This window comes from Dendropsophus ebraccatus, chromosome 4 (genome assembly GCF_027789765.1).
Source record: "Dendropsophus ebraccatus isolate aDenEbr1 chromosome 4, aDenEbr1.pat, whole genome shotgun sequence".
In the NCBI taxonomy this organism is placed as follows: domain Eukaryota; kingdom Metazoa; phylum Chordata; class Amphibia; order Anura; family Hylidae; genus Dendropsophus; species Dendropsophus ebraccatus.
The window spans coordinates 19,340,743-19,355,703 of NC_091457.1; the positions used below are offsets into that span (position 1 = coordinate 19,340,743).

The 14,961-nt window shown below is 46.6% G+C and overlaps 1 protein-coding gene across 1 annotated transcript in view; it reads left to right on the forward strand.

Annotated features, from left to right (window-relative positions):
- RIN1 (Ras and Rab interactor 1) overlaps positions 1-14,961 on the forward strand; it is a 29,080-nt gene that overhangs the window by 1,999 nt on the left and 12,120 nt on the right. The window contains exons 3-4 of the mRNA XM_069965226.1: positions 4,190-4,367; positions 7,610-7,724. Coding sequence (XP_069821327.1) covers positions 4,190-4,367; positions 7,610-7,724 — 293 coding nt within the window. The remainder of the gene's footprint in view (positions 1-4,189; positions 4,368-7,609; positions 7,725-14,961) is intronic.

Here is a 14,961-nt window from a genome sequence, read left to right on the forward strand (position 1 = left end):
TTCGCTCATCTCTAATCCTGACCTGTCTGTTGTTGTAAATCCTTTTATTTCCTATAAAATAATTCTGGATCACCTACTCTTATAGCTCTGTGATGTACAGTTCCTCTGTTAAACTCAATAGCCAACTGGGCGTTACCAATTGGGGGGGGGGGGTCCCTACACTGTGACACTATCCAATAAGAGCTGACAGTGTCAGATTATGTAGGGACACGCCCCCAGTTGGTAACACCCAGTTGGTTATTAAGTCATAGATTTCTAGTAAGAATAACAGAGGAACGGCACATCATAGAGCTACAAGAAGAGGTGATCCAGAATTGGTATTTCATGGGGAATACAAGGGTGTACTAAAACAGACAGGTCCAAAGTGGTGACTAGTGTTGAGTGGACTTGCCAATCTGTTCGGGTTTGGAAACGTTTCTCAAACCAGAACACTCGGCATTTCACTTCCTGCGGCTGCAGAAGTTGGATGCCGTCCTAGGGCTGCAAGGAAAACATGGATACACTTTGGCCTCTGGCTATATCCATGTTTTCCAGGACTTCCTTCGGCAGCATTAAACTTAACCTGAATAGTTAGGCAAGTTTGCGCAACCGTAGTGATGACAGGTTCCCTGATTTCCTACAATGAAGCTTTAGAGCGTTGTGTAGGCCGATAAGCCTATAGTCTACACAAGAGATGCAGGACAACCAATGGCAGCAAGGACGTCCCTAAATAACAGTATATAGATGAGGTTGTGCCGACTCTATAACCCCGATTCTCAAACTATGGAATCAACATATTTAGAGGAAGTTCGATCAGATATACAAAAATCACAGATATTACTGTACACAAAGAATATAGCATGAAACAGTCTTCAAATAAAAAAATTACTTTACCCCTTTAACCTCTTCCCGACCCCTGAATTTCCATTTTACGGCTCATGTTTCCTTCCAGAACATTCTAATGTTTTTCCCCCACTTGTATTCCCCCCCCCATGCACTTTTTGCTCATAACCTTTTATTTTACAATATAGTCTATTCCAAACCCAGAAGAACAAATACTTGTAGGGCAACAGTTAAAAAATATCCAGTTCAGCAAGTTTGTTTTTTTTTCACTGAAAAAAAAAAAACCTTTTTACTTTTTTTTTTTTTTTTAAATTTCTTTGACTTTTCCACCTACAGAGCTATGTGAGGGCTCACTTCCTGCGCCTGATACTTTTTTTTGTCAGTACCACCTTAGCGAAAATGGGACTTATTTTCTTTGCCATTGTGATGTCATCAAAAATCTGCAATTTTAGACTTTTTGCCTTTTTTTTTTGTCAGTTAAAGGGGTCTTCCCATCTGGATAACAGTATCCACAGGATAGGGCATAAGTAAGAGACCACACTGGGTCCAACCAGTGGGATTTCTCATGATCTTGACTATGGAGCCTATGAAGAGAGCCCAATGCAGTTTCATCAGCCCCAACAGTTGGACACCCACGATCACTTAGTTACGTCCTTTCCTGTGGATACTGTGAACTTGTTCAGACTAAGCAGTTGACCAGGGGGGGGGGTCAAGAATGTTATAATTTAACAGTTTTTACATAGAATTTTTAATAGAGGAGGGATTTAAAAAAAAATATTTGAAGAACATTTTCATTTTTCTTTTACACTTACATGATTCAATTGCTTATACAGATCAGTGTAATGCATATGCATTGCACTGATCTGTTACATTGGTGCTCTGCTGGTACAGTCGGCCACAGGCAGACTATACCAGCAGATTAGTTATGGCAGCACTAAAGAGGTCAAAGGACTTAAAGGAGAAGTCCGGCCAAAATTTATTTTTTATATGTTATTACTTATGGAAAGTTATACAATTTTCTAATGTACATTAATTATGGGAAATGCTCATATACTGCTATTTCCCTTAATTTAGTGTATCAGGAAGTGTTAGAATTCTCTGAGAAGCAGTGACGTCACGACAAATGGTGTAATTCCTATGGAGTGTCCAGCAGGAGACGCTCTATATATAGAAGTCAATGAGTACCATTGACTTCTATATATAGTGCGCCCCTGCTGGACACTCCATTGGAATTACAATGGATGTGTGTATGTAATGTAATGTACTGTACTTTGCGATTGAATACATTTATGGAATACTTTGGGGAGCAAGTGTCCTTGCTCCCCAAAGTATCCCATAAATGTATTCAATAAATACATTTGCAGGGAACCGAGCAGGGAGGGAGAGAGGTGCCATCTACCTCCCCCATCCCTGCTCAGTGCTGGGAACATATAGAAAGTACTACTCCCCCATTATCTGCAGATAGTGGGGGAGTAGTACCTGTGCTATCTTATCCGCCGCCGCTCACAGAAGTGCCGCCCGCTCCGCCTCCGCCGCTCACAGTAGTGCCCCCTCCTCCTCCGCTCCCCCTCCTCCTCGAAACACTATGGCCCTGCTGACTCCCCGCCGCCTACCCGTGCCGCTCCTCACACTATCCGGCCGGCCACCGCTCTCTGCTCCTGCAGGCCGGCCGCGTCAGCCCTCACCCACACCAGGGCCATAGTGTTTCGAGGAGGAGGAGGGGGCACTACTGTGAGCGGCGGCAGCAGGGCGGGCGGCACTTCTGTGAGCGGCGGCGGAGCGGGCGGCGCTAAGATAGCACAGGTACTACTCCCCCATTATCTGCAGATAATAGGGGAGTAGTACTTTCTATATGTTCCCAGCACCGAGCAGGGATGGGGGAGGTAGATGGCACCTCTCTCCTTCCCTGCTCGGTGCCCTGCAAATGTATTTATTGAATACATTTATGGGATACTTTGGGGAGCAAGGACACTTGCTCCCCAAAGTATTCCATAAATGTATTCAATCGCAAAGTACAGTACATTACATACACACATCCATTGTAATTCCAATGGAGTGTCCAGCAGGGGCGCACTATATATAGAAGTCAATGGTACTCATTGACTTCTATATATAGAGCGCCTCCTGCTGGACACTCCATAGGAATTACACCATTCGTCGTGACGTCACTGCTTCTGAGAGAATTCTAACACTTCCTGATACACTAAATTAAGGGAAATAGCAGCATATGAGCATTTCCCATAATTAATGTACATTAGAAAATTGTATAACTTTCCATAAGTAATAACATATAAAAAATAAATTTTGGCCGGACTTCTCCTTTAAGATGTCATAACATCTGGACCGCGGTGCCGATTGAGCCTCTGGACCATGAAGTATGAGTATGAAGCGGGTCTGGTTCCTTAGGGCCCTATTCCACCGGACGATTAACGATCTCAAAGACCGCTATTGCGAAAGACCTGAAAACGTTCACTCATTTCCATGGAACGATAATCGTTACTTATGATCGTATTTGTGATCGTTTTTTCTCCGCTATTTTTTCCGCTATTGCGTTCGTATCTACTGCGAACGACCGAACGACGTCTTATTCAATGCGAACGATTTGCGAACGAGCAACAATAAAAATAGGTCCAGGTCTTATGAAGCGATCAACGATTTCTCGTTCGGTCGTTAATCGTTAACTGCTATTCAAACGAACGATTATCGTTTAGATTTGAACAATTTAACGATAATCTGAATGATAATCGTCCGTTGGAATAGGGCCCTTAGTCTTCGTCATACCAATGTCTTATGTGTATGTCATGGGTCAAGAAGGGGTTCATTAATGGCATATAGTTTTCCAGTTAAACTAAAGGGAATCAATTATGGAATCACCTTGTTATTAACATTGGAAAGAGAATGGAAACAAGAAATCTTTAAACCCCTTCAACAGTCCTGGATTTGATCCCCATCAACTCTTTACTTTCAGGATTTCTTTTCATTAGATATTTTTAGACCCTGTTTTGTTATAGGAAAATGCCCTGGGAATGGTTTCCCTGCTTTGTTTTGATGGGATGCATTCCCATTCTCAGCATAACATCTATGGTTCCCAGTCCCACACACAGTAATATAAGGTTTACCTAATGGTGGATAGAGATAGGAGTTCCATGTAGACGTTGTTACATCTCACCGTATGTTGTTATCTGAACCCGAAAGCTCAGTGTTTCATGCCCAGCCGCTGCAGAAGTTGGATGCCACCCTAGGGCGGCATCCAACTTCTGCAGCAGCAGGGAATCAAACATTCAAATTCAGATGACGCAGTCGAACCGGAATATTTTGACAGATTCGCTCAACACTAATTCTTTCCTGCCTCTTTCTCTCTTTGCAGTACATGCGCACCTGTGTATGATTATCCACACCAAAAATCCTCCCGTTCCCCATCTCCCAGAGGGTCCCCAACTTCTCTCAGTATCTCCGAGAGGCTTCTTCTCACACAGAGCGTCTGGCTTCATCTGAGTGTAAACTCGGCCACTGCACTGCACATCCTGCAGAGGGAGCCACCTGGGGTAAGTAGTGCCTGACATCTGGATTGGCGGATGAGTGACAGTACAGGTGTCCGGTGGGCAGGAGGACCTCTTGTTTGATGCATTGGCAACCATATTTTGTGAAATTTAAAGGGGTTTGCTTACTAAAATTTATCATTAGAGATGAGCAGAACTCCAGCACGGTCAAGTCTGATGCCAAACAATGCCAAACAATCAGTAATAATCGTGCTGGAGTTCTGCTCATCTCTAATGATAAATTTTAGTAAGCAAACCCCTTTAAATTTCACAAAATGGCTGCTAACGCATGAAACGAGAGGCCTTCCTGCCCACCAGGACTTGACCATGCTGGAGTTGTGCCTGTATTGCTCAAGGCCTCTAATGTGCAAGTCAGAGGAAGATCTGTGGTCTCAATGGCTGGACAACTATCACTTCTATAAATTATATTAAAGGAGTATTCTAATTTCAGTAAGCTATAAATTCTGGATCAGTGAGGGTCTTACTGCTTGGCCCCCCACCTATCCCCAAAATACTAATCCCCATCTATTCCATATTCTGTGCATAGGATTTAAATTGCTGATGAGAATACCTTTTAAAGGGATTATTTAGAATTAGAATTAGCACAGCTATTTTGCTGTAAAAAAAACAGCGCCACCCCTGTCCTCAGGTTGTATGTGGTATTACAATTTGGCTCCAATCTGTCCAATGGAACTGAGTTGCAAAACCCACACCCAAACTGAGGACAAGAGTGATGCTGTTTCTAGAAGAAAGTGGACATGTTTTTTTTTATAGCCTGGATAACCCCTTTAAGTAAATTATTGTCTTTCCAGAGTACAGGACAAAAATAACATATAAAAAAATTCCATACGTGCCATATTTGCAGACTAGAATGTGTCTAGAGAGTCCTTCCAAACTATGTTACTAGCGCACTCTAAAAACATTCTAACTGGGCAATTGGCTTTCTACGCAATTAGTTTGTAAATTCCTTTTTTCTTGGGCTGATTGAACTGATTAAACTCTAATGCTAAATTTACACAAGGCGATTATTGGCCCGATCGTACGATTAACGATGTCGGAGTAACAATTTTTTTTTTCATAACGATCAGCGTTTAGACGGTACGATATATTGTACGGAAAAATCGTTTTGCGATCGCGCGCCCGCAGCCCGGCCGCCCCGCTTGCAGCCCGGCCCCCCGCTCAACCGCAGCCGCCGCCGCTCCGATCGCCACCCCCGCCGCTCTCATCGCCCCCCGCTGCCGTTCTGATCGCCACCCCCGCCGCCTCTCCGATCCCCATCCCCGCCGCTTCGGTCGCCCCCGCCACGAGCATACGTTACCTGCTCCGCGTAGCAGGTCTTCGAAAACCCCGGCTCAGCGCATTGATTGGCTGAAGAGATGAGCCGGGAATTTCAAACAGCTCCTATTCAGCCAATCAGTGCACTGAAGAGGGGAGTTGGGGATTTCGAAGACCTGCTTCGCGGAGCAGGTAACGTATGCTCGTGGCCGGGGTGGCAGGGGCGATCGGAGCGTCGGGGGTGGCGATCAAGCCGATGCAGGGGCTGTGGATGAGCGGGGGTCGGGCGGCGGGTGGCCAGACTATCACGCGACGACTGTTTACACGGAACAATTGGCGAATTTTTTGTGAACGACGATTTAAGAACAAGTTAAAAGATCAAAATGAACGTATGCTTGTGGCCGGAGTGGCGGGGGCGATCGGAGGGTCGGCGGGGGCGATCGGAGCGGCGGCCGGGGGGCGATGGGAGTGGCGGGCGTGGCGATCGGAGCGGCGGCGGCAGGGGTGGCGATCGGAGCGGCAGCGGGGGGCGATCAGAGCGGGGGGGTGGCGATCGGGGCGGCGCAGGGGGCTGCGGTTGAGCGGGGGGCCGGGCTGTGGTTGAGCGGGGGGCCGGGCTGCGGGCGCGCGATCGCAAAACGATTTTTCCGTACGATATATTGTACCGTCTAAACGCTGATTGTTATGAAAAAAAATCGTTACTCCGACATCGTTAATTGTACGATTGGGCCAATAATCGCCTTGTGTAAATTTAGCATAAGGGTCCATTTACACAGAAAGATTATCTGACAGATTATCTGCCACAGATTTGAAGCCAAAGCCAGAAGCAGACTATAAACAGAGATCAGGTCATAAAGGAAAGCCTGAGATTTTTCTTCTTTTCAAACCCATTTCTGGCTTTGGCTTCAAATCTTTGGCAGATAATCTGTCAGATAATCTTTCTGTGTAAATGGACCCTTAGACCCTTTAAGAAAAAGGGATTGATGAGAATAATGCTGCTTAAGGGTGCGTTCACACCTACAGGATCTGCAGCAGATCTGCAGCAGATTTGATGCTGTATTCAGTTATTTCAATGAAATCTGCTGCAGAAAATCAGCTGCAGATCCTGTAGGTGTGAACGCACCATAAAAAGTTAAGGTCCTATTACATGGGGTGATTACCTGCCCAATCTGGCCGATTCAGGCAAATTTCGCCCCATGTAATAAAGACAAAAATCATCTGAGGAGCCACTCATCGGCATATCGTTGTCTTTCAGCGAGTTAAAAAATTATCAACCGCCAATTGCGCATTGTTCCGTGTAATAGAAGGTATGATGAACGTATATAGCAAATAATAAACATGTATACTTACCTGTCCATGCTCCCTAGTGTCCTCATGCCTCTTCCCAGCAGACCGGAGCCGCCAATGAAGCTTCAAAGGCCGTCTCTGAAGTGAGGCGGTGCAGTCAGTGATTGGCTGAGCCACCTGTCACTGCAGAGATGGGTGTAGAAGTTTTGGCGATAGGTCTGGTCAGCTGGGAGGAGGCAAAAGGACTCTATCTCTGCAGTGACAGGTGGGTCAGCCACCGACTGAGACGGGTGGGGGTGGGGAGTCCGTTACAGGCATTCCACGTCCGTGTTCCGTGTGGAACACAGAACGTGTGAATTCAAAGAAATCTGACTTGTTAGCTCCATTACAGTCTAAGAAGTGAACGAGTCAGATCTCTGCTGCCTGGGTATGGTTCCCATTTCCCCCCCAACTGTATCTTGGGACCACAGCGAGACTCAGGAGGGAGTATCAGTAACTTTTAATATGTTTGAGAATGTGAAAAAGTTACTTGAAATGACAGTGCCACTTTGAATAACGGCACAATAAAGCCCAGTGATGGTAAACCTCCCGTCCTATTTTTTGTTCTGACTATATAGCGAGTGTTTGTTGGCAGTATACTGTATGTATAATGTACTGACCACATACAATGCACACTTTACTTACAGACCTTCCTTGTTAGAAGATCAAATACTCGGCAGCAGCTGGTCCTGTGTGTGAGGTTATCGGATGATTCTGGACCGAGTTTCATTCATCAGTCGTATATACACGAAGGACCCTCAGGTAAGAGAACAAGCAGAGAAAGTGTATTCCCTGCTTACCTAGTAGATATTGTGCAGACTGTACGGATCAATGTTCTCTCTCACCAGGTACATCTCTGACAGGTGTCAAACCTTAGGCCCTCCAGTCATTGCAAAACCCTATTTCCCATTATGCCTGGACACCCAAAGCTTTATCAACAGCTGGAGGGCCTCAGGTTTGACACCACCGCCATACGGTGCTGGGAACAGGTAATTAGACTATTACATGATCCCAGCGTTCCTGTACTAGTACCAAGCAGTCTCCCCCCTCCCAAAAAAACAACCAAAACAAAACACCACACGTTCTTAAGTTGTGTGTAGTATTACAACTGTTTCTGGAAGAAAACGGCCATGGTTTTCTAGTAGAGGATAATCAAAAGTGTACCTGTGACGATGTACGCTACATGCATGGCGACGTGCAATTCATTCTGACACCAGGAGTTTGGGTATACATAGATACAACCATATTGGGTTGGTTTTATGCACAAGCCCTATTGGATCAGAATGGGGCACGTGCAAAGAACCGACCCGATGTGGTAGTGTCCATGGATACCCAAACTTCAGGTGGCAGAATGGATTGCACGCTTAACATCATCATGGGTACACTTTAAAGGGCCTATAGCTCCGTGGAACAGAGACAAAGATCAGCCGATGATCATGTCATCGGCTGATCGTTTATTTAGGTGCAAACCTAAAATAATCAGGCACCCACCGCGCATCGCTATGTGGAATAGCAGTGTGCGGCGGGCAATTCCACAAACAGCATACTTTACCTAACCAGGCTGCAGGGCTTCTCATGCGCTCCTTCTCCCGGTCCCGTGCGCAGCAGCAGCTTTGGACCAGCCTGTCTGAGCTGGTCTGAAGCTGCTGCTGCTGCGCGTGGGACAGAGAGAAGGAGCGCAGAAGAAACCCTGCAGCCTGGTTAGGTAAAGTATGCTGTTTAACAAGGGCTGCAAGGACATCGGTATGATGTCCCTGCAGCCCTCGCTAAACGATTATCGGGCCGTGGAATAGGCCCAGCAAATGAGCGCCAATCTAGCAGATCAGCGCTCGTTTACATTATAGATCGGGCCCCCATCGGCCAGTGGAATAGGACCCTAAGTTTTGGGTCCTGCCACTATATGCTGCTACCCAGGGGCATAGCTAGGATTTATGGGGCCCTTAGCAAAAAAAACTGGACAGCCACCCATATACTCACCTGGCCCAGTGCAGTCCCCTTTGTTCTCCCTGCTCCCCATTGTATGAGTGACATTACTTGTGCACCGGGAAGCTGGAAGGACAAACGCCAGGGGACTGCACCAGGCCAGGTGAGTATGTGTGTGTGGGGGGGTCTCTTGTTGCGGGAGGTACAATGCTGCCAGAAGCCAATGGCTTCTTGCTCAGCCAGAGCACTGCTAACTGTGAGCGTTCATCACAAGCCCTGTAGCAGTGGCGTGGTCTGCCTTTATCGTAGCCACACCACTGCCGCTCCCCAAATTTGTCATTATAGTGCTTGGAAAGCACTATATTGTAATCCGTATTCTTCTTCTTCTTCTTCCGTTTCTTCTTCTTCTTCCAGCTATTTTTCTGAAATTACTTGTTGTTCTGGCTAGGAGTATTGGAAATACAAAAGGACATATAAGTCTTTCCAGAGGCGATAATAGGGAAAGACCCTTTGTATATAGTAAAACCGCCCTTGGATGAATGACTCTCTTAAGAAGGAATTGGATTCCAACAATATTTAAGTAATATCGCCGGGGTTAATGACTGCACAGTTTAGAGAATGTCAGCGAATCTGACTACGTCCGGCACAACGGCCGCCCGTGCCTGATATAACGCTATCAGCTCGCTACTAGGATAGATCAGCTACACCATATTATTAAAACACATACAGACACCCACCACCACCCCAACGTTTCACCACTGCAGCGTGGCTTTATCAAGGGGACATACATGCTCTTTAAGAGCAACCTGGGTCCCTTTAAGAGCGACCTGGGTCCCTTTAAGAGCGATCTGGGTCCCTTTAATAGCGATCTGGGTCCCTTTAAGAGTGAAATGGGTCCCTTTAAGAGCGAAATGGGTCCCTCTAAGAGCGAAATAGGTCCCTTTAAGAGCGAAATATGTCCCTTTAAGAGCAAAATGGGTCCTTTTAAGAGCGACCTGGGTCCGTTTAAGAGCGACCTGGGTCCCTTTAAGAACGAAATGGGTCCCTTTAAGCGTGAAATTGGTCCCTTTAAGATTGAAATTGGTCCCTTTAAGAGCGACCTGGGTCCCTTTAAGAGCGAAATATGTCCCTTTAAGAGCAAAATATGTCCCTTTAAGTGCAAAATTTGTCCTTTTAAGAGCAAAATATGTCCCTTTAAGAGCAAAATGGGTCCCTTTAAGAGCGACCTGGGTCCCTTTAAGAGCGAAATGGGTCTCTTTAAGAGCGACCTGGGTCCCTTTAAGAGCGAATTGGGTCCCTTTAAGAGCGACCTGGGTCCCTTTAAGAGCGACCTGGGTCCCTTTAAGAGCGATCTGGGTCCCTTTAAGAGCGAAATATGTCCCTTTAAGAGCGAAATTGGTCCCTTTAAGAGCAACCTGAGTCCCTTTAAGAGCGAAATTGGTCCCTTTAAGAGCGACCTGGGTCCCTTTAAGAGCGAAATGGGTCCCTTTAAGAGCGAACTGGGTCCCTTTAAGAGCGAACTGGGTTCCTTTAATTGCGATCTGGGTCCCTTTAAGATCGACCTGGGTCCCTTTAAGAGCGACCTGGGTCCCTTTAAGAGCAAAATATGTCCCTTTAAGAGCGAAATATGTCCCTTTAAGAGCAAAATGGGTCCCTTTAAGAGCAAACTGGGTCCCTTTAATTGCGATCTGGGTCCCTTTAATTGCGATCTGGGTCCCTTTAAGATCGACCTGGGTCCCTTTAAGAGCGCCCTGGATCCCTTTAAGAGCGATCTGGGTCCCTTTAATAGCGATCTGGGTCCCTTTAAGAGTGAAATAGGTCCCTTTAAGAGCAAAATGGGTCCCTCTAAGAGCGAAATAGGTCCCTTTAAGAGCGAAATATGTCCCTTTAAGAGCAAAATGGGTCCTTTTAAGAGCGACCTGGGTCCGTTTAAGAGCGACCTGGGTCCCTTTAAGAACGAAATGGGTCCCTTTAAGCGTGAAATTGGTCCCTTTAAGATTGAAATTGGTCCCTTTAAGAGCGACCTGGGTCCCTTTAAGAGCGAAATATGTCCCTTTAAGAGCAAAATATGTCCCTTTAAGTGCAAAATTTGTCCTTTTAAGAGCAAAATATGTCCCTTTAAGAGCAAAATGGGTCCCTTTAAGAGCGACCTGGGTCCCTTTAAGAGTGAAATGGGTCTCTTTAAGGGCGACCTGGGTCCCTTTAAGAGCGAATTGGGTCCCTTTAAGAGCGACCTGGGTCCCTTTAAGAGCGACCTGGGTCCCTTTAAGAGCGATCTGGGTCCCTTTAAGAGCGAAATATGTCCCTTTAAGAGCGAAATTGGTCCCTTTAAGAGCAACCTGAGTCCCTTTAAGAGCGAAATTGGTCCCTTTAAGAGCGACCTGGGTCCCTTTAAGAGCGAAATGGGTCCCTTTAAGAGCGAACTGGGTCCCTTTAAGAGCGAACTGGGTCCCTTTAAGAGCGAACTGGGTCCCTTTAAGAGCGAACTGGGTTCCTTTAATTGCGATCTGGGTCCCTTTAATTGCGATCTGGGTCCCTTTAAGAGCGACCTGGGTCCCTTTAAGAGCGACCTGGGTCCCTTTAAGAGCAAAATATGTCCCTTTAAGAGCGAAATATGTCCCTTTAAGAGCAAAATGGGTCCCTTTAAGAGCAAACTGGGTCCCTTTAAGAGCGAACTGGGTCCCTTTAATTGCGATCTGGGTCCCTTTAATTGCGATCTGGGTCCCTTTAAGATCGACCTGGGTCCCTTTAAGAGCGCCCTGGGTCTCTTTAAGAGCTACCTGGGTCCCCTTAAGAGCTACCTGGGTCCCCTTAAGAGCGACCTGGGTCCCTTTAAGAGCGACCTGGGTCCCTTTAAGAGCAAAATATGTCCCTTTAAGAGCGAAATATGTCCCTTTAAGAGCAAAATGGGTCCCTTTAAGAGCAACCTTGGTCCCTTTAACCTCTTAAGGACATATGACGTACCGGTACGTCATATGTCCTCATTAGCACTTCAAAGCGGGGCCGCGCGCCGGCCCCGCTTTGAAGCGCCGCGGTCCCGGGTGCCGCGTGTAGCCCGGGACCGCCGCTATTAGCGGGCACGGTCTGATCGCTGTGCCCGCTAATTAGCTAATCGGAGGCAGCTGTCAAAGTTGACAGCTGCCTCCGATTACCGGAGGCAACCTTTCCCTGGTGCCGGCCGGGGACTCGTCCAAGATGGCGCCGTCACCGGCTCGGCACTCGTTTACTTCCGGCTGCAGCAGCCGGAAGTAAACGAGTGCCTATCTCATGGATCTCTGCAGCATATCTATGCTGCAGAGATCTCAATGAGAGATCAAAGTGTATATACTAGAAGTTCCCCAGGGGGGCTTCTAGTATAAGTGTAAAAAAAAAAAAAAAAAGTGTTGTTAATAGTAAAAAGCCCCCTCCCCTAATAAAAGTCTAAATCACCCCCCTTTTTCCAGGTTTTAAATAAAAGTAAACAAATAAATAAATAAACATGTTTGGTATCGCCGCGTGCGTAATCGCCCGAACTATTAATTAATCACATTCCTGATCTCGCACGGTAAACGGCGTCAGCGCAAAACAATCCCAAAGTGCAAAATTGCGCATTTTTGGTCGCATCAAATCCAGAAAAAATGTAATAAAAAGCGATCAAAAAGTCATATATGCGCAATCATGGTACCGATAGAAAGAACACATCATGGCGCAAAAAATGACACCTGACACAGCCCCATAGACCAAAGGATAAAAGCGCTATAAGCCTGGGAATGGAGCGATTTTAAGGAACGTATATTTGTTAACAATGGTTTGAATTTTTTACAGGCCATCCGATACAATATAAGTTATACATGTTATATATCGTTTTAATCGTAACGACTTGAGGAACATGCATAACAAGTCAGTTTTACCCCAGGGCGAATGGCGTAAAAACACAGTTCCCCCAAATAAAAGAAATGCGTTTTTTTTTCAATTTCACCACACTTAGAATTTTTTTCTGGTTTCGTAGTGTACTTTATGCAAAAATTCAGTCTGCCATTGCAAATTACAATTAGTGACGCAAAAAATAAGGGGTCATGTGGGTCTCTAGGTGGAAAAATGCAAGTGCTATGGCCTTTTAAACACAAGGAGGAAAAACCGAAAACACAAAAACGAAAATGGGCCCCGTCCTTAAGGGGTTAAGAGCGACCTGGGTCCCTTTAAGAGCGAAATGGGTCCCTTTAAGCATGAAATCGGTCCCTTTAAGAGCGACCTGGGTCCCTTTAAGAGCGAAATGCGTCCCTTTAAGAGCTACCTGGGTCCCTTTAAGAGCGAAGGGACCCAGGTCACTCTTAAAGCGACCCAGGTCGCTCTTAAAGGGATAGGAGCCAAGTTGCTCTTAAAGAGACGGCACCCAGGATTAAAGTTTCTCTTAAAAGGAAGTCACTGGTAAAGGGGCGCTCTGGAAGTCACTGGTAAAGGGGCGCTCTGGAAGTCACTGGTAAAGGGGCGCTCTGGAAGTCCCTGGTAAAGGGGCGCTCTGGAAGTCCCTGGTAAAGGGGCGCTCTGGAAGTCCCTGGTAAAGGGGCGCTCTGGAAGTCACTGGTAAAGGGGCGCTCTGGAAGTCACTGGTAAAGGGGCGCTCTGGAAGTCACTGGTAAAGGGGCGCTCTGGAAGTCTCTGGTAAAGGGGCGCTCTGGAAGTCACTGGTAAAGGGGCGCTCTGGAAGTCACTGGTAAAGGGGCGCTCTGGAAGTCACTGGTAAAGGGGCGCTCTGGAAGTCATTGGTAAAGGGGCGCTCTGGAAGTCACTGGTAAAGGGGCGCTCTGGAAGTCACTGGTAAAAGGGCGCTCTGGAAGTCACTGGTAAAGGGGCGCTCTGGAAGTCACTGGTAAAGGGGCGCTCTGGAAGTCACTGGTAAAGGGGCGCTCTGGAAGTCTCTGGTAAAGGGGCGCTCTGGAAGTCACTGGTAAAGGGGCGCTCTGGAAGTCTCCGGTAAAGGGGCGCTCTGGAAGTCACTGGTAAAGGGGCGCTCTGGAAGTCACTGGTAAAGGGGCGCTCTGGAAGTCACTGGTAAAGGGGCGCTCTGGAAGTCACTGGTAAAGGGGCGCTCTGGAAGTCACTGGTAAAGGGGCGCTCTGGAAGTCACTGGTAAAGGGGCGCTCTGGAAGTCACTGGTAAAGGGGCGCTCTGGAAGTCACTGGTAAAGGGGCGCTCTGGAAGTCACTGGTAAAGGGGCGCTCTGGAAGTCACTGGTAAAGGGGCGCTCTGGAAGTCACTGGTAAAGGGGCGCTCTGGAAGTCACTGGTAAAGGGGTGCTCTGGAAGTCACTGGTAAAGGGGCGCTCTGGAAGTCACTGGTAAAGGGGCGCTCTGGAAGTCACTGGTAAAGGGGCGCTCTTTTCAAGCACTATGTATTTCCCTGGAAATGCAAATCTAGTTTAATGTTCTCCTCAGCCCATCAGTAATAACTATTTACAGCACACAAATAGCACAGACAGTTAGGCTTACTGGACGAAGAGGAGTGGCCTCATCATTGTAGAATTTTCCTCAGAGCATCTTTATTCATGGCACGAAAGACAATAGCGATGGGATGGATGGATGTCAGACCCCCTTCAGTGAGTAAATGGAAAAAACTAGTTAATTCCACGCTATCGTATGAGTTTATTGTATACAAGCACAGAGGCTGCCCTGGAAAGTTTCGCAAGGTGTGGGGTTGGTGGTGTGACTCACCTCTGACGGCGTTTCAGCCTAGTAGATTTATACGGATTGGAGAACACGATCTCCCTTCCCCTCAAGGAGGGGACTAGTATGACTCCGTGTAATTCTTATATGCGGATGTTCTTCCCAGTTATAATGTGACTTGTGTGATGTTTGTTACATTGTGCTACCTTCTCTTTTCTGTACTGCCAATTTTGTTTTATGTTTAATCACTTATTGGATGCAAGTATACTTCTTTCTGCTCTGCTGAGCTGTCATGTACATGTTATGTTATGATATATGTAATGCTTGTGTCTGTTCTTTATCCTTCAATAAAAGGAGTTTAAAAAAAAAAATAGCACAGACACTTTTCATGCACTTTTCATATGGACGTATAATGCTGATTCCCACATTTGCTG